This window comes from Ornithorhynchus anatinus, chromosome 7 (genome assembly GCF_004115215.2).
Source record: "Ornithorhynchus anatinus isolate Pmale09 chromosome 7, mOrnAna1.pri.v4, whole genome shotgun sequence".
NCBI classification, from domain to species: Eukaryota; Metazoa; Chordata; class Mammalia; order Monotremata; family Ornithorhynchidae; genus Ornithorhynchus; species Ornithorhynchus anatinus.
The window spans coordinates 2,539,259-2,566,132 of NC_041734.1; the positions used below are offsets into that span (position 1 = coordinate 2,539,259).

At 55.7% G+C, this 26,874-nt stretch overlaps 1 protein-coding gene across 1 annotated transcript; it reads left to right on the forward strand.

Annotated features, from left to right (window-relative positions):
- Positions 1-1,019: 1,019 nt before the first annotated feature.
- TRAM1 (translocation associated membrane protein 1) lies at positions 1,020-24,796 on the forward strand. Its single transcript, XM_029069271.1, has 11 exons — positions 1,020-1,234; positions 12,952-13,015; positions 13,741-13,862; positions 14,732-14,848; positions 15,684-15,742; positions 16,004-16,088; positions 21,099-21,169; positions 21,307-21,411; positions 21,715-21,858; positions 22,284-22,444; positions 23,931-24,796. Exons 1-11 carry the CDS (start codon positions 1,112-1,114, stop codon positions 24,002-24,004), a joined length of 1,125 nt encoding a protein of 374 aa, XP_028925104.1. The 5' UTR covers positions 1,020-1,111; the 3' UTR covers positions 24,005-24,796.
- Positions 24,797-26,874: the final 2,078 nt, after the last annotated feature.

Consider the following 26,874-nt stretch of genomic DNA (forward strand, 5'->3'; position numbering starts at 1 on the left):
AGGACACTGAGGCCCAGAGAAGTGAAGTGACTGGCCCAAGGTCACCCAGAAGACAAGTGGCGGAGCCGGGATTAGAACCCACGACCCCTGACTCCCAAGCCAGGGCTCTTTCCACTGAGCCACGCTGCTTCTCATTTATTGCTAAAACGCCGTCATTTTTTATTTCTAAGTAAGCGCTTAACAAATACCATTGTTAGGAGAAGCAGCGTGGCCCAGAGGAAAGAGCCCAGGCTTGGGAGTCCGAGGTCATGGGTTCGAATTCTAACTCCACCACTTGTCAGCTATGTGACTGTAGGCAAGTCGCTTCACTTCTCTGGGCCTCAGTTCCCTCATCTGGAAAATGGGGATGAAGACCGGGAGCCTCACATGGGACAACCTGATATCCCTGTATCCCCCCCCCGCGCCGCTTAGAACAGTGCTCTGCACATAGTAAGCGCTTCACAAATACCAGAGAGCTGGGGCTTGGGAGTCAGAGGTCATGGGTTCGAATCCCACTCTGCCCCTTAGCTGGGTGACTGTGGGCAAGTCACTTCTCTGGGCCGCAGTGACCTCATCTGGAAAATGGGGATTAACTGTGAGCCTCACGTGGGACAACCCGATGACCCTGGATCTCCCCCAGCGCTTAGAACAGCGCTCTGCACATAGTAAGCGCTGAATAAATACCAACATTATTATTATTATTTCACCACACACGAAAAAGACAGGGCCCGGGGGAGGCCTGGAAACCGCCGTTCGGGGGGGGGGGGGGCGCCTAGGGCTGAGCCCAGGGCGCATGCGCGCTGCACCGCCTCGGGACTTCCGGTAGGCGGCAACCGTTTCAACGGCTGCGGGGTGCGCGCGCACCCGGGGGCTTGCCGGCCTCCGACCTCCGGGGGGCGCTGCGGCCGCCCTCCCGCCGGCCGCGTCCGCTCTAGGCCCTCGGCTCGTCTGCGCCGCTCGCTCCCCCGCGGCCCCGCCCTTGGCGCCTGCGCAGTGGCGGTGGGCTGGGCCGGGCCGGCGAGGCGGCGGCGGCGGCGACGGCGGCAGCATCTCCTCCTCGGCGGGAGCCCGAGCGGCGCGAAGAGGAGGCTCGGGGCGCCCTGAGGGCGCGCCCTCCCCCCCGCCCCCGGCCATGGCGATCCGCAAGAAGAGCTCCAAGAACCCGCCGGTGCTGAGCCACGAGTTCGTCCTGCAGAACCACGCCGACATCGTGTCGTGCGTGGCCATGGTCTTCCTGCTGGGGCTCATGTTCGAGGTGAGCGGGGGATGGGCGCCGCCCGGGGGCGGAGGGCTCCGAGGCTTCTGCCGCCCGACCGGAAGCGCCCGCTGGGGGGGGGGGGGGGAGAGGCGCGGAGCGGGGCATGCTGGGAGATGTAGTCCTCGCCGCCCGGCCCCACAAGCCCCCGCGCGGCCCGCCAAGACTACGAGTCCCAGAGGCCCCCGCGGCCCGCCAGGACTACAAGTCCCAGAAGCCCCCGCGGCCCGGGCCCCCGCTGGGGAGACGTGTCCATCCGGACCTGCTGCTACGTAGTGAGCGCCCACCCTGTGCACGGCGCTGCACTGAGCGTCTGGGCGGGTCAGAGAGAGCGGCACCGTCCCAACCGGGGCGGGGAGAGGCCGCAAAGCAAGACAGGACCAAACAAGGCCCCTGGCGCACACCGGCCAGTCCTACTTCTCTTACCCATTAATAATAATAATGTTGGTATTTGTTAAGCGCTGACTATGTGCAGAGCACTGTTCTAAGCGCTGGGGTAGACACAGGGGAATCAGGTTGTCCCACGGGAGGCTCACGGTCTTCATCCCCATTTTACAGATGAGGGAACTGAGGCCCAGAGAAGTGAAGCGACTCGCCCACGGTCACACAGCAGACAAGTGGCAGAGCTGGGATTCGAACTCATGACCTCTGACCCCAAAGCCCGTGCTCTTTCCACTGAGCCACGGATTCCAAGCGCTTAGTCCAGTGCTCTGCACATAGTAAGCGCTCAATAGATGCAACTGAAGGAATGATAAATCCGTAAGAGATAGACACGGTCCCTGCCCTTGGGCTCCCAGTCTAATCGAATTTGATTGGTCCATTCCAAGCGTTTAGTACAGTGCTCTGCACATAATAAGCGCTCAATGGATGCTATTGAAGGAATGATAAATCAGTAAGAGATAGAGACGGTCCCTGCCCTTGGGCTTCCAGTCTAATCGAATTTAATTGGTCCATTCCAAGCGTTTAGTACAGTGCTCTGCACATAGTAAGCGCTCAATTGATGCTATTGAAGGAGATAGAGACAGGCCCTGCCCTTGACGGGCTCCCAGTCTAATCGAATTTGATTGGTCCATTCCAAGCACTTAGTCCAGTGCTCTGCACATAGTGAGCGCTCAGTAAATACTATTGAGTGAATGACAGATCGGTAAGAGATAGAGACGGTCCCTGCCCTTGGGCTTCTAGTCTAATCGAATTTGATTGGTCCATTCCAAGCGCTTAGTACAGTGCTCTGTACATAGAAAACGCTCACTAGATGCTATTGAAGGAATGATAAATCGGTAAGAGATAGATACGGTCCCTGCCCTTGGGCTTCCAGTCTAATCGAATTTAATTGGTCCATTCCAAGCGTTTAGTACAGAGCTCTGCACATAGTAGGCGCTCAATAGATGCTATTGAAGGAATGATAAGTCGGTAAGAGATAGACACGGTCCCTGCCCTTGGGCTTCCAGTCTAATCGAATTTGATTGGTCCATTCCAAGCGCTTAGTACAGTGCTCTGCACATAGTACCGCTTAACAGATGCTACTGAAGGAATGATAAATCGGTAAGAGATAGAGACGGTCCCTGCCCTTGGACTTAACAATAATAATAATAATAATGTTGGTATTTGTTAAGCGCTTACTATGTACAGAGCACTGTTCTAAGCGCTGGGGTAGATACAGGGTCATCAGGTTGTCCCACGTGAGGCTCACAGTTAAGCCCCATTTTACAGATGAGGGAACTGAGGCCCAGAGAAGTGAAGCGACTTGCCCACAGTCACACAGCTGACAAGTGGCAGAGGTGAGATTCGAACCCATGACCTCCGACTCCCCATCCCCGGCTCCCCATATCTCCCCCACTGCTTAAACAATGCTATGCACATAGTAAGCACTTAACAAATACCAGCGTTATTATTAAGATCCCGGGCTGGGGAGTCAGAGGTCGTGGGTTCTAATCCCGGCCCTGTCAGCTGGGTGGCTTTGGGCGAGTCACGTCACGTCTCGGTGCCTCACTGACCTCATCTGGAAAACCCACAGATGCCACCGAGCAGGGAATGTAAAAAGAAGTTGACGAGAAGCTGTGTGGCCTTCGGGCTCGGGGAGTCAGAAGGACCTGGGTTCTAATCCCGACCCTGCCGTCCGCCTGCTCGGGTGACCTTGGGCAAGTCTCTTCATTTCCTCAGTTCCCCGTGGCCGTAAAATGGGAATTAAGACCGTGAGCCCCGGGGGGGGCCCGGGACTGGTCCAGTCTGATGAGTTTGGATCGATCACAGCGCTTAGGACAGTGCTCGGCACATAGTAATCGCTTGACAGATCACAGTTTTAAAAAAAAAAAAAGTCTTCTTTCCCTTCCTGGGGGAGGTGGCAGAGATGTCCGCGGTTGGCTTTCGGCTTGCCCAGCGGCTGTTCCCAAGGCAGCGAGTCCTCCTAAAACGGCGAATAAACCCTGGCCAATAGAGTTGTAAAACACGACGCTAATTTTAACTCAAGCGGTGCCTGACCTGGTTTATATGAGACTCGGCGAAAGTGGGGGTGGGGAGGGACAAGTTAGGGATCTCAACCGTCACCACGCTGCTCTTTAATTATAAGCGCTTTACAGGGCAACTGAAACCAAAAAGCTCGATGAAAGGAGAACCGACCCCCGAATAGCAGAAAGCCAACCCAAATCGGGGTCCGTTTCGTGCCCCGGACCCACTCGCCCCGTAGTTTCCCCGTTCACCGCTTTGGGTGACCAAACCGATCCACTTCCCTCCCAAAATCTACACTGGCTTTTCCCGAAATGGGTTCAGTTTTCTTGCTTCCTCACCTGTCCAAGCGGAGCCTTGGTAAAGCAACCGTGACCTGTATCGAAAGAAAACAAAGGCACGACTCCGTATTAAACACGCGGCCCGGTGTTGAACTATACCGAGCGTATTTTGGAAGGGGAGCCGCTCTTTATTTTGAGGATTCGTTTTTTTTCCTTCCTTGCACATCCCCGGTGGGATCTGATTGGATTTCTGGCCTGAGGAATCTTGCCTGTGTGTTTGGGTGGTGAGCTTGGTATCTGCACAGGACGCGGTTGGTGATCTCCGCCTGCGTATATCCGAGTCCGCCTGTCCGGTGGTTTTAAATTTATCTGTCGCCTGTTTAATAATGACATTTGTTAAGCGCTTGCCACGCGCAAGGCACCGCACGTAGCACGGGGGTGGATCCAAGCCATTCGGGTCGGACACGGTCCTTGCCCTTACGCGGGACTCACAGCCTTAGTCCCCATTTTCCAGTTGAGGGAACCGAGGCCCCCGAGAAGTGAAGCGACTTGGCCAGGGTCACGCACGGCAGACAAGCGGTAGAGGCCATCTTAGGAGGAAATCGGCGTGCGTTAGGGCAGAGGCGCCTCAGCCGTGAAGGGAGCCCCGGAAGGAGGCCTGGTTTCTGGGGACCTGGGGACCGGAATGGGGGGTGGTTGAAAATCTAAAGAGCCTTCAGCCTCCTCAAGCGCCCCCAGCCTGACGGGGCTTTTGTCTTTCTTTCCAGGGCCCCAGGCGTCCTGGCCTCCCACCTGGTGACTTGCCGCTTCCTGGGACAGCTGGCCTTCTTTCCTCTCATGGCCAGCAAGCCCTGCTCCCCCAAACCCTACCCGGTCATTCCCCGCAAGTCCCGGCCTGGGCCCCGTTCGTCCGTGCGGGCATTCGGTCGTATTTATTGAGCGCTTCCCGTGGGCAGAGCGCTGTACTAAGCAATTCAGCAATAAAGAGAGGCCCTCCCTGCCCGCACCGGGCTGACAGTCAAGAAGAGGGGAGGCAGACATCAAAACAGCTAAACAGGCGTCAGTAGAAAGAAATGGAATTATAGATCTGTGCACATCAAAACAAGTAAACAGGCATTGATATAAAATAGAATTATAGATATGTACTTATATACACAAGTGTTGATGGGGGGGGAGCTGAGGAAAAGCGGGGCTTAGGCACCCACCCGACTCCTAGTCCATCCTTTTGCTTTCCCCGCTGGTCAGTCCAGTAGTAGCTGTCGAGAGCTTACTGCGTGCACAGCATTGTGCTAAGCACCTGGACGGGGGCACGCAATAGAATTCATAAACAAGATTCATTACGGTGTCGGTCCAGCACTTGATCGGGTCAGATCCCGTCCCTGCCCTCCACGGGGCCTTCGGTGTATGGAGGAGGGAGAGCGGGCATCGGATCCCCATTTACGGTGGAGAAAACTGAAGCGAAGGGAAGGGACTTCCCCAAGGCCACAAAGCAGGCAAGTGGCGGGGCCAGGATTAGAACCCGGGTCCTCCGATCCCCAGACCCCGGGCCCTTGCCGTTGGGCTCCGCCGCTTGCCGAGATCCCCCATTCTCAAGGGGCCGGCGACCGAGCCGGGGCTGGAGGGAGGGGAGACGAGACTCTGTAATTACAGATCCAAACGAGTTAGCGCTTAATAGGCTGGGGGAGGCAAGTACGTCCGTAAGTACGGGCGGTGCTGAGGTGACGGTCGCGGGGGGGTTAGAAGAAGAGCCGATTTAGAAACGACGGGCCGAAATCCTGGAGGCGGGGGGGATTTGAGAAGGGCTTCGAGGATGGGGAGAGCAACAGCCTGTCGGATCTGCGGCGGGAGAGGGTTCCCGACGGAGGAGAGGTCGCCGGCGGGAGAGGCGAGAGCAAGACACAGCGAAGAAGTGAGCTTGAGGGGGGCAAAGAGAGCGTGAGCTGGGGCGTAGTGGGAGAAGAGCGTGGAAAAGTAGAGGGAGCTGATGGGATGCCTTAAAGTCAAAGGTCAGAAAACTCCTTTTCCCTATCAAGAAGCCAACCAGCGGAATGACCCGCTCGCTATATCCAAGCGTAGCGTTAAGCAGCCGGCACGGCAGCGGTCTTGAGGGCAAAAATCTAAAAGTCTGCCCCGGGCTTGGTCTCAGGCATCGGGAGCTTCTCCCCTACGCTGCAGTTTTCCACTTACATAAAACATGGTTTTGTGTTCTGTTACAAGAGGTCACTCTAAAAACTGAGCGAGCCCTGCGGCGTGTTTCGGCCCTGGGGAGACATCGGTCCTCTTCAATAAAGAAGAACGTGTGGGCGAAGCAGAGTGTATTTTGTTGTAGTTGGGGTATTTATTGAGCGCCCGCTAGGTGAATGTGCTAAAGGGCTTGGGAAAGTATAAGACAAAGAAGCGGCACATGTTCTGCCCACAAGGGACAGGCATCAGTGTTCTAGAAATCTAATTCAGGAAGGAAAGCATAAAGATAAGAAATGTGCGGCTTGTGCACGTTTATTCTTCCCAGCTATTAACCTTTCAACATTTGAAAGCAGACAGAAATGATGGGAAGTGACAACTTTGTTGTTGGGACCGTGAACCAGTTGGATTTCTTTTTAAATAGTCTGACGCCACCGTACTCTTAGAAACGTGCAGATTTGGAGATGGTCATGAGGGACAACTCGCAGCGAAATGGACAGTGGGATCCGTGGAGTCGTCACCGAGTGAGCGCCAAACGCCGTTTGGCTTTCCGGGTTTCAGAAGAGCGAGACGAGACGGGGCCCGAGCCGGCCCGGAGCTTAGGGTCCGAGGAAAGATAAGCACGAAGGCCCAGCTAGTGGAGGTGTGATTCTACTTTATGAAGTCTTTGCTTTCGATCGTCACCCTAGGATGCAGCTCCTACCCTCCCTCCCCCAACTAAATACGTAGTTCCACCTGGAGAGAACTTGGAGATGCCACGGCTGCCTGGGGAAATAACCGTGGGACTCGTTAATGGCTGACTAGGTGCCGGGCACCGTACTGAGCGCTGGGGTGGTTACAAGCAAATGGGGGTGGACACAGTCCCTGTACCATTGAGAAGCAGCGTGGCTCAGTGGAAAGAGCATGGGCTTTGGAGTCAGAGTTCATGGGTTCGAATCCCGGCTCGGCCACTTGTCTGCTGTGTGACTTTGGGCAAGTCACTTAACTTCTCTGTGCCTCAGTTCCCTCATCTGTAAAATGGGGATTAAGACTGTGAGCCCCACGTGGGACAACCTGATTCCCCTGTGTCTACCCCAGCGCTTAGAACAGTGCTCGGCACATAGTAAGCGCTTAACAAATACCAACATTATTATTATTATTATTACCATGTGGGGCTCACTGTCTCAATCCCCCATTTTACAGATGAGGGAAATGAGGCCCAGAAAGTAATAATGTTGGTATTTGTTAAGCGCTTACTATGTGCGGAGCACTGTTCTAAGCGCCGGGGGAGATCCAGGGTCATCAGGTTGTTCATTCAATACCCACGTGAGGCTCACAGTCTTCATCCCCATTTTACAAACGAGGGAACTGAGGCCCTGAGAAGTGAAATGACGTGCCCAAGGTCACAGAGCGGACACGTGGTGGAGCCGGGAATAGAACCCACGACCTCTGACTCCCAGGCCCCGGCTGTAACCACTACGCCTGGTTATTCTGGCAGCAACTCTGTTGGTTTTTTTTCCCTCTTTTGGAACCACCACCTAACCAATCAGTCATATTTACTGAGCACTTACTGTATGAAGGACACCGTACTAAGCGTTTGGGAGTGTACAATATAACAGACACGTTCCCTGTCCGCAACAAGCAGTCTTGAGGGGGAAACGGACGTTAACATGAATAAATGTGGGGCTGGGGGCGGAGGTGATGAATAAAGGGAGCAAGTTAGACCAGCGCAGAAAGGATGGGGAAAGGAGGAAAGGGGGGCTCAGTCGGGGAAGGTCGATAAGACTTGGAAGCGGGGGAGTCGTCGTCAGCTGTGAGAAGGGAGGGCATTCCAGGCCAGGGCCAGGACGTGAGCGAGAGGTCGGTGGCGAGATCGATGAGATTGCGGAACAGCGAGAAGGTTGGCGATAGAGGAGCCGGGTGAGTGGGCCGGGTGGGAGTAAGACGGTAGCGAGGTGATGGTGAGGAGTCTCCGTTGGATGCGGAGCTGGTTGTGCGGACCCCGGAGGTCCTTGAGGAGAGGGGAAACACGGACCGAGCGATTTGGGGGAAAGATGAGGCGGGCAGCAGAGTGAAGTATGGACCGGAGCGGCGAGAGGCCGAAGGCGGGGAGGTCAGCGAGAAGACCGATACGCTGACGGAGGCGGGATCGAGTAAGTGCTTGAATTAATGCCGCAGCCGTTTGGATGGAGAGGAAAGGACGGGTTCTAGCGACGTCGTGGAGGATTTAGCGACTGAGAGAGGGGAGTCGAGGATAACGCCGAGTTTACAGGCTCGCGAGGCAGGAAGGACGACGGTGGTGTCTCCGGGGATGGGGAGGACTCGGTTGGGGTGGGAAGAAGCGCCGTAGCTCAGGGGAAAGAGCCCGGGCTTGGGAGTCAGAGGTCACGGGTTCGTATCCCAGCTCTGCCGCCTGTCAGCTGGGTGACCGTGGGCGAGTCACTTCACTTCTCTGGGCTTCAGTTCCCTCATCTGGAAAATGGGGATTAAGACTGTGAGCCTCACGTGGGACAACCTGATGACCCTGTATCTCCCCCAGCGCTTAGAACCGTGCTCTGCACCTAGTAAGCGCTTAACAGATACCAACCTTATTAAGATGAGTTCCGTTTTGGACGGGTGAGGTCGGAGGCGTCGGCAGGACGTCCGGGCAGAGACGTCTCGAAGGCGGGAGGAGACGCGAGACTGCAGAGAGGGAGGAGCGATCGGAGCCGGAGGTGGAGATTTGGGAATCATCCGCCCAGAGGAGCAGCGTGGCTCAGTGGAAGGAGCCCGGGCTTGGGAGTCAGAGGTCATGGGTTCGAATCCCAGCTCTGCCGCCTGTCGGCTGGGTGACTGTGGGCAAGTCACTTCTCTGGGCCTCAGTTCCCTCATCTGGAAAATGGGGATGAAGACTGGGAGCCTCCCGTGGGACAACCCGCTTACCCTGTATGTACCCCAGCGCTGAGAACAGTGCTCTGCGCAGAGTAAGCGCTTAACAAATACCAACGTTATTATTATTATTATTAGACGTGGTAGTTGAAGCCTTGGGAACGGATGAGTTCTCCAAGGGAGGGGGTGTAGATGGAGGATAGAAGGGGACCCAGAATTGAACCTTGGGGGACCCCCACAGTTAATAATGTTGGTATCTGTTAAGCGCTTACTATGTGCAGAGCACCGTTCTAAGCGCTGGGGGAGATACAGGGTCGTCAGGTTGTCCCAGGTGAGGCTCACAGAGGGTGGGAGGCAGAGGAGGAGCCCACGAAAGAAACCGAGAATGAGTCTCTATTGTCTATAAAATGTCCCCTGTCTACCACCTTCTTTCCCCTCGGTTATCTGTGGCCCGTATGGAGTGAGAAGCAGGGTGGTCTAGTGGATAGACCCCAGGCCCGGGAGACAGGATGACCTGGGTTCTAATCCTGACTCCGCCACTTGTCCGCTGTGTGACCTTGGGCAAGGCACTTCTCTGGGCCTCAGTGACCTCATCTATTAAATGGGGATTAAGACTGTAAACCCCATGAGGGACATGGACTGTGTCCAGCCTGATGAACTGGTATCTGCCCCGGCGTTTAGTACAGTGCCTGGTACACTTAGAAAATCCCATTTGTTTAAAAAAAAAAAAAGAGAGAGAGAGAGATGTTCCGTGAGCCACTAATTTTAGAAACACGAGGGGCCCAAAATAGAAATAAATGCACATACTTGAGTATTGGAGATGACCGGAATGAAGATTGCCTTCTATTGTCCACCCCGGCGCTTAGTAGGGTGTCTAGCACATAGGAGTTGCTTAACAAATACCATTAAAAAAAGAGCAGAGGCTAAACTGGGAAGAATCGCCGGAGCGGATGTGATTGTAGTAGACTAGATCGCAGACTAGATCGTAAAGTCCTTGAGGACAGGTATCGGGTCTGCCAACTCTGCCATTCTTGCAGTCTTCCAAGCGCTCAGTACAGGGTTCTGAAGGCCCCGGTTGGGCAAAGCCGAGGGCAGAAGTGGAACTGGCAAGAGCAGGGGAGGTGAAACAGTGAGCCAGACTCTGTGGAGAGGGTGAGCAGGTGGGGAAGGGCACCTCTCTGGCTCTTTATGACTTATAATAATAATAATTACGGTATTCCTTAAACGCTTACTATGTACCAGGCCCTGTTCTAAGCGCTGGGCTAAATACAAGATATGAGGGATGGACACAGTCCCTGTGCTACCGAGGGCTCACAGTCTCCATCCCCATTCTCCAGATGAGGGAACTGAGGCACAGAGCAGCGAAGTGACTTGCCCAAGCTCCCCCAGCGGACCAAGTGGTGGGCCGGGATTAGAACCAGTGACCTTAAGCCCGGTGTGGGGGGAGACACGGGCACCTGGTTTCCTAAGCAGGGTGGCTCAGTGGAAAGAGCCCGGGCTTGGGAGTAAGAGGTCGTGGGTTCTAATCCCGGCTCCGCCACCAGTCAGCTGTGTGACGTCGGGCGAGTCACTTCACTTCCCTGTGCCTCGGTTACTTCATCTGTAAAATGAGGTAACTTTACAGTTACCTTTGCAACGTGTGTGAGCCCCACGTGGGACAACCTGATCACCTCGTGTGTCCCCCAGCGCTTAGTATAGTCTTGGCACATAGTAGGCACTTAACAAATGCCATTATTATTATTATTATTATTACCTCCTGATACACCCCGGTGAAAGGCAGAAGACGCTCGAGCCGTGAAGCCGCTTTCTCAAACCAAAACACGAGTGTGGGGAATGTTCCCCAGTGAAACCGTCTCGCCACCTCCTCTGGACTGTAAACTCGTTGTGGGCAGGGATTATATCTGTTTATTGCTGTATCCGTAGTCTCCCAAGCGGTTAGTACAGTGCTCCGCACAGGGAAAGGGCTCAATAAATACCGTTGGATGAACAAATGAACTTTCCTCCCCTCATAGTTCTTTGTCCTCAGCCCGGTGCTTTCCTGGGGCTTCATTTTGACTCTGGCTGGTTTTTTTTATTATTATTATTTTGTTGCCCATTAAACTCATTCTTCTCCCTCTCTATCCAAGATGCGGCACGTGGGGCCAGAATAACGGTAGCGTCCGGTTTCTTTTGGAGAGGAAACGCAGCGTAGACGTAGAATTTTGTCTTCGGTCTAAGAGCTTAGGAGAGCTCGGTGGAGAAGCAGTGTGGTCTAGTGGAAAGAGCCGAGGCCTGAGAGTCCAGAGAATCTGGTTTCTCATCCCGGTTTCGCCACTTACCTGCTGTGTGCCCTTGGGCAAGTCATTTGACTTCTCTGGCCCTCAGTTTTCTCAGCTCTGTGACTGTGAGCCCCACATGAGCCAAGGACCGTGTCCAACCTGACTTTCTTGTATCTAATCCAGCACTTAACCCATAGTAAGCGCTTAACAAAGACCATATTCATCATCAAGACAAAAGAGCGAGTGGACCGCTCTAGACTGGATGCCCCTTATGAACACCTCTTCTATCGTATTCCCTCAAGTGTTCAGTTCAGAGCTGTGCACACAGTAAGCGCTCAGTAAATCCCTCCGGACTGATCGGCATCCAAACCCAATTTGGTTAGAGCGGCACCTCTGTCGTCCTCTAGATCTTAGCCCCCCTTGCTTATGAGCCCTGGGCATCCAGGCGTCCGACGAGGAGGCAGAGGATGAATATAAGTGATGGCACGGTTTTTTTTCCATCCCCTGTCTAACCTGCCCCTTTTCCCGGCCTAATTCCGTCCTTGTAATCCACCGGACCGGAGTGTCATTCCCCGATTTCCCCCGTCCCCCACGGGGCAGGGGCCGATTCCGGTGGTAAAGTTTTGCAGCCGGGACTCGGAAAATTCTCTTCAGCTTCCGCCCGCCAGTTAGTGTCTCTCTATTTGAGGCTCTTGCAAATGCACGCAGCAGGTTAAACATCCCGAAATAACACCCGGCATGATTGCCGGCGGAGTCGTCACCTGGCTCTCCCGTCATCCCCTCACCCCCCTTGTTTTGACACACGCTCACGGCACCTGCGTCGCTTGCCCTCATTTGGCTATCAGAATCCACCCTGACGCACATATTGGCATACGTGTGTGTGTGCACGCAGTCTCCGTGTGTAGATTTCCCCAGGGGCCGCCCTGGCAGCTCACTGAGGCGGCCTCCTCGCCCAGGAGAAATCCCGACCCGCTTTTATTCCGGGGAGGGGGATCCCCGTCCAGCGCCCGAGCGATCCAGGCGCCCCAGGCGCGGCCGGAGACCGGACGGGCTTCGTGGGAGGTTTCTGGGTGTCCCGGGCCCAGCTGGGCTCGGGAACCCCGCTTTTCCTCCCTAAGTGGGAGCCCCCCGGCCACAAGAACTGCCATTGTAGCCCTGCCACCATCTTCTACAGCTTGGCCGAATTGGATTCGAAACGCTAAGAGTCGACAAGGGCGGCTGGGGGGGCGAGAGGGGAGAGAGAGAAAGTGTGTGGCCGAGGAGAAGATGGAATACAATACAAATAAATAAATGAAAGATATGAACATAAGTGCTGTGGGTCTGGGGGGTTGGGGGTTGAATGAAGGGAGCAGGTCAGGGTGACACAGAAGGGAGGGGGGGAAGAGGAAAAGAAGGCTTAGTTTTGGGAATGCTTAAAAAACCCCAGCCCTCCTCTCCCCTTCCCTCTCACCTCACACTCTCCCGCTCTCTCCTTTCTCTCTTTCTTCCCCCTCCGGGGTTTTCTCCCTTTTCAAAGGAGCGGCCACTTGATGTTTCACCCCCCCCCCCCCCGTGGACCCGATGACTTCCACTGGATTCCTGTTTGTCAGCCAAGGAGCCCACCCAAAATTTGCCCCTTCTCTGCACCCCCTCCCCATGAGCACCCCAAGCAGTCTGGAGGCTTTGGCTGGATTGAACATTGGGTATTTTTGGTTCTCTTTGTTTGCAGATTACAGCCAAAGCAGCGGTCATCTTCGTGACTCTACAGTACAACGTAACCATCCCGGCCACAGGTAAAGTCCGTGGACAGTTTCCCCCGGGGTCCTTGGCAGAAAATTCCATATATCCTCATCTCTACCCTCCGATCAACCCTGATGTACGGATCTTCCCTGGCCTGAATGAGCACGGGTTTATTTTTTTCCTCTCCTTCCCTGCCCCGTTATGGATCTCTTCCCCCCCTCAACCCTCAGCGCCCCCCAAGCTTTGGTACCAAGCCCGTCGTTTTAGGCTAAGTCCTCAAGACACAGTGGGTTTTATTGCCTTTCTTGAACACTTAAATCATCCGCATTATGTGAACGGAGCTCAGGAATCCGTAACCGAGGACATTCGGAAAAACACTTCTGACCGTACGAGGGGGTTACGTGGGAGACTCCTGGAGTCACTTTTCACATTTCATTTGAAATTTGCCATTTCGGGAATCGGTCAGTAAACTCTCTGTAATCATTCGGGGAAAATGTTCGGGAAATGAGGCCAGACTTAGCATTGCATCCGTGTGTGGGTCGTGGGGGTATTTTCCAGTCACCGGGCGGTCCTCGACTTATCACAGTTGGAGTTAAATGGCTTATTTTATTCCGTGCGCCCAAGGCGTTTTTGAAGCGAATCCTTCAAAAACCTAGGCATTTGAATTCTTTAAAGCCATTGGATTCGCTTGGTCTGAGAGGGAAAAAAAAACCCGTTTGGACGCAAACTGCCTTCCAAAGGCTTTACGATACCTTTTCTTTGTATTTTTGGTTTTCAGAAGAACAAGCTCCAGAAGCAATGTCTCTCTACTATTATGGCATCAAAGATTTAGCTACCGTTTTCTTCTACATGCTAGTGGCAATCATTATTCATGCCATAATCCAGGAGTACGGATTGGATGTGAGTACCAGCGAGTGATTTCTTCAGGTGGTGAGGGTCTGGGTAAGGGCTGTTTGTGGGGTGGGCCTGCCATAAGAGAAGCAGCATGGCCTAGTGGCAAGAGCCCGGGCTTGGGAGTTGGAAGACATGGGTTCTAATCCCGGCTCCGCCACTCGTCTGCCGTGTGACCTGGGGCAGATCGCTTCGCTTCTCTGTGCCTCGGTTACCTCATCTGTAAAATGGGGATTAAGACCGAGAGCCCCACATTGGGACGACCCGATTACCTCGTATCTACCCCAGTGCTTAGAACAGTGCTTGGCACATAGTAAGCGCTTAACAAGCACTCTGTTATTATATAATGGGGTTCTTTGGGCTCCACAAGAACTGCTAAGGGCATTGCTGCTAAGCCCTCTCCTCAACGGTCTGAAAGAATGAAGACTTTCCCAAAAGTACCAAACTGGCAGGAACTGAGCTTAGCCCCTGAGGGAATGGGGCTCTCACATGATTGAAGTTTTCCTGCTAAAGGGACTCTGTTGTTTCATTTCATGGCAACCACCTCCTTCCTTTGGGGTGCAACCCCCCTGCCCCCGGTGCCCTCGGGGTTTTGGTCTGGGCTGCCCATTGCCTGGCATCCGGGACAGGGCCCTGTCCTAAACTAAGTCCGGGCCTTGCGATGGCTCTTCCGAGTTGCCCGGACTTCTTCCCCCGGCCCCTGGAATCCTGTCTTCCCCGCTCCCTTTTTCCCCCACAGCCCTCAACATCACCAAGAATTGTTCCTGGTGTCTCCTCTTCCTGAAGCCTTCTTTCCCCCCCCCCCAGTCCTAACTCCCACTCCGTGGAAGCGGGCGGGTCTGTGTCGTCTGGTAACAGAATAACTTCTTCCGTTTCAGAAAATCAACAGGCGAATGCACTTCTCCAAAACCAAGCACAGCAAGTTTAACGAGTCCGGTCAGCTCAGCGCATTCTACCTTTTTTCTTGCGTCTGGGGCACGAGCATTCTGGTCTCCGTAAGTATCTTGTCATCCTGTCTTCTCCGTAATTCCCACGTGTAAAATGCAGGTGGAGAGCGTTAGCATTTCAGGATAGCGTTGCGCTTTCCTCTGAACTGGAAGTTCTGCTTTAAATACCCTTTTATTCCCCCTCACTTTAGGGATCTGATCAGTTGATCGTATTGGTTTGAGCACTTGGTGTGTGCAGAGCACTGTACTGAGCACGTGAGAGAGTACAGTAAGAGTTGGTAGACGTTGTTCCCTGCCCTAGGAGTAGAATGAATTGCACAATAATAATAATTATTATGGTACTTGTTAAGTGCTTATTTTGTGCCAAGCACTGTTCTGACACTGGGGTAGATAAAAGTTAATCAGGTGGGACCCAGTCGCTGTCCCATACAGGGCTCCCATCCTTAATCCCCGTTTGATAGATGAGGTAACTGAGGCCCAGAGAGGCGAAGTGATTTGCCCAAGGTCACCCGGCGGACATAAAGCACGACTCAAAACTCTGTAATAGACCGAGGAAGGGGGCAGAGGACGTTCTCTTGGGTTTTTCACGTGCGGCGACTCGGACCGAGCCGCGGGTTAGAGCACGACCCCGGGCAACTTGAAAGCCCCACACGATTGTGCAGACGATTCGGAGACGGTCTGACGACTGGGGAAGACCAGGCCGCCATCCCACCCGCCTTGGTTTTTCCAGAAGAGCCTACCTCCCAGGGTTCCGAGGAATCTGGTCTGATTTGCTCTGGTGTTTTAAACCTTTGGGGGGATGCTAATCTTTAAACTAAAACCAGCCGAAGGTTAGTCTTTGCCTTGAGTTTCATTTTAATTTTTATATCTTTCCCCTCCCCAGGAGAATTATGCATCGGATCCAACCATACTGTGGAAGGGCTATCCCCACACCTTGATGCCGTAAGTTGTTTTTTAATGGGGTTTTCTCGTTTGAGGGGGAAAAACAATTAGCGGGGTCATCCTTTCCCTCTCGAATTGACGCCGCTAAGCCCAAGTGAGTATTTGCTTATGTATTTTTAAAGGCCGTTGTCAAATCGTGACCAAAAAGTGCAGGAAGGCCTGCTGCTTTGGAATTAAACTGCCTAAGACCCCCGCCTACAGTTTGTTTCGGGAATCTTCCCCCAGTCTTTTTTTATTTTTCTTCTTTTCCGCTTTCTGCAGATTTCAAATGAAGTTCTTCTACATATCCCAGTTGGCTTACTGGTTTCACGCCTTTCCAGAGCTCTACTTCCAGAAAACCAAAAAGGTAAACCCGACACCCGGGGCCGTCGAGGCGTCCCTCCCCGCCCTCGTGTCTGCGTGACCTTGGGCAGGTCCCTTCCTTCTCTGGGCCTCAGTTCCCTCCTCTGTAAAATGGGGGTGAAGAGGTGAGCCCCTCGTGGGACAGGGGCTGTGTCCAACCGGATTAACTCGTATCTACTACAGTGCTCGGCACGGAGTAAGTGCCTGGCAGATGCCTCGGTTATTATGATTGTCCCGCCCAGAGGGCCCACGACACGGGCCGGTGAGCTTCCGCCCCCGGGTCCCCACGGACCTCGGCAGGAAGCCACGGCGAGCTCTCGAAGGCCGCAGATCGCATCAACCCTTCCGTGCGTTCTCCCTCGGCTTGTCGCCGCGGTCTAGGCTTGTGCGCTCATCTGTGTGGGTGGGTTGGTGTGTGGCGGTGATATTTGCTGTTTGTTGTGAGCTTGCCCGTTTAACGTGCATTGTGCGGCCCCAGGCGGTAGGAGGAATTTTCCCGAGTATTGCCTGTTGAGTGGTTTTCCCTCTTCGGCATCAGCGAGAAACGTGTGGCTTTCTCTGTCTCTCCACATTTCTTTCTCTCTCTCTCTCCGTCTCCCACTTTTGTTCAGTCTCCCTGGAGAGTCGCACAGAAAAGACTTAGGGGTCAGCTGGAGCCCTCACACGTCTAAGTGGTGGAAAAGTTGAGTGGGCTTCAGGCGCTCCCTCCCTTCCCCGGGAGGCCTCGCTCGGGTGTTGCTCGTCTTGCTGTTGTTGCAGTGGTCGGGAAGGTCATCACTAGATAGCGTGGAAGGTTTTGCCCTGATTCTACCTCCTCCTCCCCCCGCCACCCCTTCCCCAGGTAATTTGTCTGTGGCCTAATTGGTTTTCTGCAGACCTCGCTTCTGAGCACTTGTGGGTCACGCTAATGGGCCTGGCCGCCTTGATCCGACTCTCCTCTCTCTCTCTCCCCCTCTCTTCCTTTCTTCTCCCCCTCCTCCTCTCCTCTCCTCCTTTCCTCTCCCTCTTCTTTCCCCCTCCTCCTCTCCTCTCCCCCTCCTCCTTTCCTCTCCTCCTCCTCCTTTCCTCTCCCCCTGCTCCTTTCCTCTCCCCCTGCTCCTTTCCTCTCCCCCTGCTCCTTTCCTCTCCCCCTGCTCCTTTCCTCTCCCCCTGCTCCTTTCCTCTCCCCCTGCTCCTTTCCTCTTCCCCTCCTCCTTTCCTCTCCCCCTCCTCCTTTCCTCTCCCCCTGCTCCTTTCCTCTCCCCCTGCTCCTTTCCTCTCCCCCTGCTCCTTTCCTCTCCTCCTTTCCTCTCCCCCTCTTCCTTTCCTCTCCCCCTGCTCCTTTCCTCTCCCCCTGCTCCTTTCCTCTCCCCCTGCTCCTTTCCTCTCCCCCTGCTCCTTTCCTCTCCCCCTGCTCCTTTCCTCTCCCCCTGCTCCTTTCCTCTCCCCCTGCTCCTTTCCTCTCCCTCTCCTTTCCCCCTGCTCCTTTCCTCTCCCCCTGCTCCTTTCCTCTTCTCCTTTCCTCTCCCCCTGCTCCTTTCCTCTCCTCCTTTCCTCTCCGTCTCCTCCTTTCCTCTCCCCCTTTCCTCTCCCTCTCCCCCTTTCCTCTCCCTCTCCCCCTTTCCTCTCCCTCTCCCCCTTTCCTCTCCCTCTCCCCCTTTCCTCTCCCTCTCCCCCTTTCCTCTCCCTCTCCCCCTTTCCTCTCCCTCTCCTCCTTTCCTCTCCCTCTCCCTCCATGGAGCCTGCTCTTTAAGCTGACCCAGGCACCTAGCGGGGGGATTTCAGCCAGTCCTGCGATCATTTCGTTCTTCTATTATGTCTGCACCTCAGAGCTGTCTTTGGCAGCTAAACGTCACCATTGGAAGTAACTCTTTTGAGTAATTTAACCGGATTTGTAATAGCAAGTGCCCTACGGGAGATTCGAAGTTGAGTCTCGCGGTGTGGCTTTGGGAAGGACTCAGTGTGGTCACGGCTAAGGGGGACGTAGGGTCCCCCGAGGGACAGGGACCGTGTCTTAATCCCCCCCCGGGTGTTCTCTCCCAACACTTAGTTCAGTGCTGTGCACACAGTAAGTGCTCACTGAATAACCTCACCACTACGAGCGTAGGCGGCCATCAGTTCCAGCAGCTCTCGCTGAGCCTGCCGGGGGCAAGTGGCACTTCAGGACGGGCCAGTGCAGATGGCATCTTGTTGTTTGCTCTGGAGGGCAAAGAAGAAGAACGGGTTTGGAGGGCTGGTGTTGGGGCGGGACCATGTGAAAGTAAACCCACTTCTCTCAGCGGGGTGTCCTTTACCCTGTCGGTGCGTAGTACGGTGTCGGGTTGGAATTGGCGGCTGCGAGACTTCAGAGCAGTCGATCACTAGCGCACCTCCTGTGCGTACAACGCTGTGCTCAGCACTTGGGAGAGGTATTGAAGCGCTTACAAGGTGCCAGGCACTATACTAAGGACTGGGGTAGTTACAAGCAAATCAGGTCGCACCCAGTCTCTGTCCCCCCTGGAGCTCACAGGTTTCATCCCCATTTTACAGATGAGGGAATGAGGCCTAGAGGAAGGGAGGTGACCTGCCCAAGCTCACACAGCAGACAGGTGGCAGAGCTGGGATTAGAACCCAGGTCCTCTGACTCCCAGACATGGGCTCTTTCCACTAAGCCATACTGCGTTTTTAGAATTCCTCAACCTAATTCCCACTCTCAATTTACAAGCTAGCAGGGTAGGGACCCTAAAATAAATTACCACTAGGAAGAAGGAAAAGGGAGTCAGTGCCCTAATTAAGTGGTTAAGAGATTGTGTGGGTGAGATTAATATGAAAGTGCTAAAGCAGATGGACAGTATTCCCTTACAGTGGACGTTGGACAAACTCTTGCGACCCTTATGGGCCTCAGTTTCCTCATCGGTAACCTGGGGAGGCGATCTAGATTATGGATCCCATCTGGGCCCTGGACCTTGCGATCTGAGAACATGTATCCACCCCAGCATGTGGCGTACATATAATGATGGTTTTTCATTAATTCAGTAGTATTTATTGAGCGCTTAACTATGTGCAGAGCACTGTACTGAGCGCTTGGAATGTACAAGTCGGTAACAGAGACAGTCCCTGCCCTTTGACGGGCTTACCGTCCAATCGGGGGAGACAGACGGACAAGAACGGTGGCAATAAATAGAATCAAGGGGAAGAACATCTCATTAAACAATAGCAAATAAATAGAATCAAGGTAATCTCATTAACAAAATAAATAGGGCAATGAAGATATATACAGTCGAGCCGACGAGTACAGTGCTGAGGGGGTGCGATGGGAGAGGGGGAGTGGCTCTGTGGCAAGCCCTGTTCTAAGCACTGAGGTAGATTTAACCTAATCAGGTTGGCCACAATCCCTGACCTACAAGGGGCTCACGGTCTTCGTCCCCATTTTACAGATGAGGTAACTGAGGCGTAAAGAGGTGAAGTGACTTGCCCGAAGTCACACAACAGACGGATGGCGGAGCCGGGTCGAGGACCCAGGTCCTTCTGTCTCCCAGGCCCGGCTCTCTCCACGAGAACGTGCTGCTTCCCGTCAGCAGCATAATTATCAAGTACTTAGCTGGTGCAGAGGTGCTGAACAGGGCCGACGGGAGAGATGAGAAATTCATCGGGGTCGAATCCCCTGGAGGAGATGTGATTTCAGGAGGGTTTTTGGAAGACCCTACTGAAGCGTGGGCAAATCACTTCACTTCTCTGGGCCTCAGTTACCTCATCTGGAGAATGGGGATGGAGACTGAGCCCCAGGCGGGAAGGGGACTGCGTCCAACCTGAGTTACCTGTATCCACAGCGCCTGGCACGTAATAAGAGCTTAACAAATACCGTAATTAATTAAAATAAGGTACGAATTCAAAATGGTAAAATGTAGGCATAGGAGCTGGCTTTTTTAAAAAAGTATTTCCATTGTCGGGCGTCTAGGGGTGAGGTTAAGTGGACTTCTTTCTCCCGTGGATTTCCTTTCTGGGATTTATACGGAGACTACCTTGGGATTGTCTAGAAATGCGCATGGCCGGCTTGGCTGCCCTAGAATTGGACTCAGTTTCTTCATTTCGTTCCCCGCCTGCCTCGTTATAAGGGAAAGGCAGAAATATTTTTTTTCCTGCAGGCTGGTTCTCGGACTGCAGAAGCGGGAGCCTTATCTCAGTCTCCCCGGTATCTGGGCGTAATCTCTGGGCTCCGTAGCCCTGCCTCAGGCGCGGGGGGCGGTGAACTGTAAGAGGGGTGGGCTTGGGGGGGGTGGGCTTGGGGTGGATCGACCGGTCAGGTCAGCGGTATCGATGGAGCGCTTACTCTCTGCCAAGCCCGAGCACCGAGCGCTCGGGAGAGGATGATATAAAAGGGTCGGTAGACGTGTTCCCTGCCCACAAGAAGCTTCCAGTCTAGAGGGATGGGGGCGGAGGGGCGGGATCCAGAGTCGCCGGCGGCTGGCGGGGCTCGGTTCCTCGGAAGAAGCCGGTGAAGCCTGCCGTCTGCCCCCCGTCTCAGGGACCTGATTCTTATTCTCCCTCTTCCCCCTCTAGTCAGTTGGGCTGGCGGGGAGGGGAAGAGCCCGAGAGCTGTTCTCGGCAGGCCGGGGCCGGTGGGGATTTCAGAGCAGGAGACAGAGCAAGTGGAACTGGGCAAATTCCACGTATCCCGTGACAGAGCAGCCCCCGGCACGCGCTCTCGGGAGAGCTGGGTCCGCGGCGGGGAGATTCCAGGCCTCGGGGACCTGGGTCCCCCTCAGACCCAGAAATTCGAACCCGGGTCCTCTGACTCCCAGGCCCGGGCTCTTTCCACTACGCCATGCTGCGCTCAGTGCACACATGCCGCCGCTCTCCAGAAACACCCCGAAACCCGGGCGGGATACGCGTTCCGCCTCCGGAGCCGGGCCGAGGTCCCCCCCCGTCCCCTCGGGGGCCCCCGGCGGAGTCTCGGGGTCTCGCGGTGGTCGCCGGCCGGAGCCGGAGAACTCGTCGCCGGGCGTTTCTCTCCCCTTGCCGCCCCCAGCCTCTAACGTATCTCTCCGCTTCTCAGGAAGATATTCCTCGGCAGCTGGTCTACATCGGGCTTTACCTCTTTCACATTGCCGGAGCTTACCTTCTCAAGTGAGTGGCTTTGGTTTCCTTCTGGGCCCGACTCGGAGCCCATCAGTCAGTGGAACGCTAACTGCGTGCCGAGCACTGCGGTAAGCACTTGGAAGAGCACACGTAAAGCAGCCTCTTCTGTGCTTCCGCCTCGACAGCTTGAACCGCCTCGGACTTGTGCTGCTGGTGCTGCATTATTTTGTGGAGTTTCTCTTCCACACTTCCCGCCTGTTCTACTTCAGTGATGAAAAGTACCAGAAGGGGTGAGTCGATCCTCCGACCCGGCCACCCCGGCCCGCTCCCAGCTCCGGGTGTTCGTCCGGTTTTGTCCGGTCCAAACGGAAACAACCATTTTGGGGGGGGGGGGGGGAATGGGCTGGAGAGCTGTCGCCAAGAGGCCAGAGGGGGTGGGGTGGCGGCCGAGGGGATCTGGACGTCTCTCGCTCCCATATCTGGACAAGCCGGGGCTCAGGCCCCGGGAACCTGGTGGCTCTCCGCGGCCTCCCCTCCCCGTCGTTCGCGGGAAAGGCCGCGAGCGACTGGGGGCCTCGGTATCTCCTCGGCAGGTTCTCCCTCTGGGCAGTGCTGTTCGTTCTGGGCAGGCTCCTGACTCTCATCCTGTCCGTCCTCACCGTCGGCTTCGGCCTGGCCCGAGCGGAGAACCAGGAGCTGGACTTGAGCGCCGGAAACTTCAACGTGCTGGCGGTCAGGTACGGGCCTCGGCCTTTCGGCCCGGGTCGCGCTCTCTCCCCCGACGGGAGCTGGCTGGGCGGCGTTGGGTGAAGCGGGCTGTGGGCGGGGCCTCGTTTCCCCGGCCGCGTCGCCCGCCTCGGGCCGGGACCGCACCCCCGGCGAGGCCGGTGGCTCCCGCTTGTCGAAAACGAAGCGGGGAGTCGAGTAGAGCCAACCGGACGGATCTCCGGCCGGAAATCGGGAGGGAAAGTCCGGCTTTTCGGAGAGGCCGAGGGAGATGGAGAGCAAGTCAGGGCCGGAGCAGAGGCTGGCTCCGGGGGCCTGGAAGGGGCGGCGGTCTATCGAAGGTCCTCTGGGGGAAGAGGGAAATCGCGGGGTGTCCGGGGTGTCCTGCCCGGGCCGCACCTGGCACTCACGTCCGCTGCCGCCAACCTGTCCCCAGAATCACCGTCCTGGTGTCGGTCTGCGTCACCCAAGCGTTCATGATGTGGAAATTCATCAACTTCCAACTCCGGAGGTGGCGGGAGCACTCTTCTTCTCAGCCCCAGACCGTGAAAAAGAAGTCCACGGCCACGAAAGGCAGACCTTCCCGAAAAGACAGAGGTCCGTGCCGCCGCCCCCCCCCCCCCCCGGGCCGGGGTGATGGACGGGGACCCGTTGGGCTGGTGGATGTGGGGGCGGGGGGCGGTGGATGGGCCCGGGGGAGGGTTTTGGGTCTAGATGAGCGGCGTGGAGAGGAAGAGAGCGTGGAGTTTGGGGAGAGGAGGAGGAGGAGGAGGAAGAAGACGAAGCGGATACGCTACGGTGGGAGAAGCAGCGGGGCCTGGTGGAAAGAGCACTGGCCTGGGAGAGGACCCGGCTCTGCCACTCGTCTGTAGCGTGACCTTGGACGGGTCCCTTCACTTCCCTGGGCCTCGGTTCCCTCCCGTCAAATGGGGTGAAAACCGTGAGCCCCGTGTGGGGAACGGGCTGTGTCCAACCCGATTAGCTCATGCCCACCCCAGCGCTTACAACGGTGCCTGGCATATGGTAAGCGCTTGACAGATATTTAAAAAAAAAAGAAAAAGGCCCCGGAAGAGCGTGGGAAGCCGAATCGTCTCGGCAACGACGGGATGTGGCGGCGGGGGTCGATGCTGTCGCGGAACAGACGGGGGGAGGAGGGGTCTGGAGCGTGGCGGGGGTGTCTGGGGAAGGGGGATTGGATCGTTCTCTCCCGAAAACTGAAGATTGCAGACGGCCCAGGTCCGACCTCACGGACCCTGCAAAAAGGCCCGGAGAAAGGCCGGTTTCTCCAGCGCTTCCCCATCCTACGGTGACTGTGGGCAAGTCGCTTCACTTCTCTGTGCCTCAGTTCCCTCATCTGTAAAATGGGGATTAACCGTGAGCCTCACGTGGGGCGACCCGACGACCCTGTATCTCCCCCAGCGCTTAGAACGGCGCTCGGCACATAGTAAGCGCTTAACAGGTACCAACATTATCGTTATTGAACCCGAGGGCCAGATCTTTAAACCTCCCAGCCGACGCTCACATTTTCCTTCCTCGTTACGGTGTCGAGGGCAGCGTGGCCCAGCGGATCGAACCCCGGCCCGGGGAGTCGGAAGGACCTGGCTCCTAATCCCGGCTCCGTCACTTGTCTGCTGCGGTGGGACCTTGGGCAGGTCGCTTCATTTCTCTGAGCCCAGTTCCCTTATCTGTAAAACGGGGATTAAGATCGTGAGCCCCGTGTGGGACAGGGACTGGTGTCCAACCAGCTTGTATCTACCTCCGCGCTTAGTACGGTGCCTGGCACGTAGTAAGCGCTTAACAAATAACATTTAACAAAATAAAAAGAGGGGGCTTACCGGGTGCGAAGACAGGTGTGAGGCAGTCAGGTGGGGGCGGGGCGTTGCCATCGAACGGGGGTCGCCTGGCTGCAGAGGGAGGGTGAGCGGGGGGGACCGCGTTCCCATTCGACAGAGGGGAAGACCGAGGCCCAGAGGGGCCAAGGGCCCGACGCCGGGCGACCCGGCCGGCCAGGGCCGAGCGGGGTCTCCGCTCAGTCGCTCTGTTTATCCATCAGCGCCCCGACGAAGGATTCTCTCGTTTCCAGAAAACGGCGTCAACGGAGCGGTGACTTCCAACGGAGCCGACTCCCCCCGGAACAGGAAGGAGAAATCCTCATAACGGCAGCGTCGCCCCGAGGCTCGCCCGACGGAACGCCCCCAAAGAAACCCGCTTTTTACGACGAGCAGCCCGGCGGCCCTGGAGACGAGAGCTTTCCGTCTCCGAAGCCGCCGTCCTTGCTCCCCGATCCTCGCTATCGTATTGTTTGAGCATCCTTCTGTCTTCTGTTCGTTTCTTCTTCTTCTTTCGAAGGGCAGTCGGGGGAGGGGGAACTGTGGCAAGGGGACCATTCGCGCCCGCTCAACTTTCTTACCTTTAAGTTCTGCCCTCCCCGGGGTGGGTGCGGGTCGGGGCCGGGGGGCCGGACAGGGCCACCCCTCACTCCGCCACGACATCCCTGCCTTGGCTGCCCGAGGAACCAACTTTCCCCACCCCCGCTGACCTAATTTTCTTTTTCCTTAATCCCCTTGGCTGGGGGAAGCAGGGGGGGAGGCCCGTTCCAGCTAGAACACGTTCAGCTTCTCTTCCCCCCCACCCCAAAAAAAGAAAAAAAAAGGAAACATTGCCAAGGTGAAAGTCAAAAATTCTAATATGTTTAGATAGCCTCTAATTTTTAGGAGTATGATTTTTTTTTTTTTAAAGTAGAAATTGCAACTGGAAAGCTAAGATTTGTAAAACCATCCGGATAAGTGTGCTTGATTTTTTTTTTTGTAGGTAGTGGTCGTCCGTGCTCCCCCCGTCCCCCCATATTTAAAACCAAACACACCTATGGTTGGAATGGTGCAGTCAAATCGTCTATACTAAATGGAAAAATTTCGTGTACAAAATAAAAGCGTATTTGTAAGGAGCTAACATCCGATCTTTCTTCAGGCCCCGAAAAGCAACTAAGAGGCACGCGGTAGACAGCCGAGCCCCGACTGTAAACGAATCCTTTTCCCGAGCCCGGCCGCAAGCGTCGGCGTCCTTTGTCGTTGGAGCCGTTCTGGAGAGTGACGCCGTCGGACGCGCCCCTGCCCCGGGGAGGGGGGGACCGGGGTCGAGCCGGGGGGTCTCCGGGTGGGTCGTGTTGCCTGAGAGGGCAGCTCGGGCTTCCTCTTTAAGGCGCAGAAGGTCGCTCTATATGTAGGAAAGGTATTTCTGGATGAAATATGTTTGTTTCTTGGCCGGGCGGGTCGCGAAAGCACCCGGCTTCAATCCCTGCCCCCGCCGTGGCCCACGAGCCACCCCCCGGCTTCCCCGGCCTCGGCTCCCGCCCGCTGCCGACTCCCCTGACCCGCGGAGTCGGACGGGGCCGGGCCCGGCCGTCGGGAACGGCGGGCCACGCGGAGCCAGCCGGGACAAAACCCACGCAAAATAAAGACCGTTTTTACTTCGACGAGCCGCGTCGCTGTCTCTGGGGGGCCGGCCCGCTTAGAGAGCCGCCGAGCGGGCGCAGCGCCCCGTCCGCCACGCGACCGCCGCGTGTTCCGTGGGCTCGAAGGTAAGCATCCGGCGGGGCTGACGGATCCGGGCACTACCCTCCAGACTGAAAACTCGGTGTGAGTAGGGAATGTGTTTATTGTTCTATCGTCCTCTCCCAGGCACTCAGTACAGTGCTCCGCACACGGTAAGCGCTCAATAAATACGATTGAATGAATGGGAGAGTACAGGAGAACAGGATAACAGGCACATTCCCTGCCCACAGCGAGCTTAAAAAAAAAAAAACGGTATTTGTTAAGCACTCCCTATGTGCAAAGCACTGTTCTAAGCGCTGGGGGATACAAGGCGATCAGGTTGTCCCACGTGGGGCTCACGGTTTTAATCCCCATTGGACAGATGAGGGAACTGAGGCCCGGGGAAGTGAAGTGACTTGCCCAAGGTCACACAGCTGACAAGTGGCGGAGGCTGAATCAGAACCCGCGACCGCTGACTCCCAAGCCCGGGCTCTTTCCACTGAGCCCCGCTGCTTACAGTCTAGAGGGGAGACAGACATTAATAGAAATAAATACAGTGACAGGTAGCGATCGATATTGAGCGCTAACTGTGTGCAGACCACTGTACCAAGCACTTGTAAGAGTACAATATCACGATTTGAGAGAGACCGCATGGCGTACGTAGGGGATAGAGCCCGGGCCCGGCAGTCGGGGTCATGGGTTCGGATGCCGGCTCCGCCGCTTGTCGGCTGGGTGACCCTGGCCAAGTCCCTGGACTTCTCTGGGCCTCAGTGACCTCATCTGTAAAGTGGGTATTAAGGTCGTGAGCCCCGCGGGGGACAGGAACTGTGTCCAACTAGATCAGGTTGTATCTGCTCCGGTGCTTAGAACGGTGCTCGACACATAGTGTTTAGCAAATACCGTCATTATTATCACTTATTATTACCATTATCAACGTGCATTCCCTGCCCCGAAGAGCTTACAGTCTCGAGGAGGGACGGGAATCGATGTAAATACGATTGCGGATGTGAACGTGAAGGGCCGAGGGGATGAATGAAGGGACGGAGGCAGGGTGACAGGAGGGAGCGGGAGAAGAGGAAAGGGGTGCTTAGGGAAGGCTTCTCGGAGGAGGCGGGCCTTCGGCGAGGCTCTGAGAAAGCAGCGTGGCGCAGTGGAAGGAGCGCGGGCTTTGGAGTCAGGGCTCATGAGTTCGAATCCCAGCTCTGCCGCTTGTCGGCTGTGTGACTGGACAAGTCACTTCACTTCTCTGTGCCTCAGTTCCCTCATCTGTAAAATGGGGATTAAGACCGGGAGCCCCACGTGGGACAACCCGATTCCCCTGTGTCTACCCCAGCGCTTAGAACGGTGCTCGGCACATAGTAAGCGCTTAACAGATACCAACATTATAATTATCATCATCATCTGAACAGGGGAGAGTAAAGGTCTGCGGGATTCGAGGAGGGAGGGTGGTCCAGGTGACGGGCAGGACGCGCGCCGGCCCGGAGGCGGCGGCGAAAA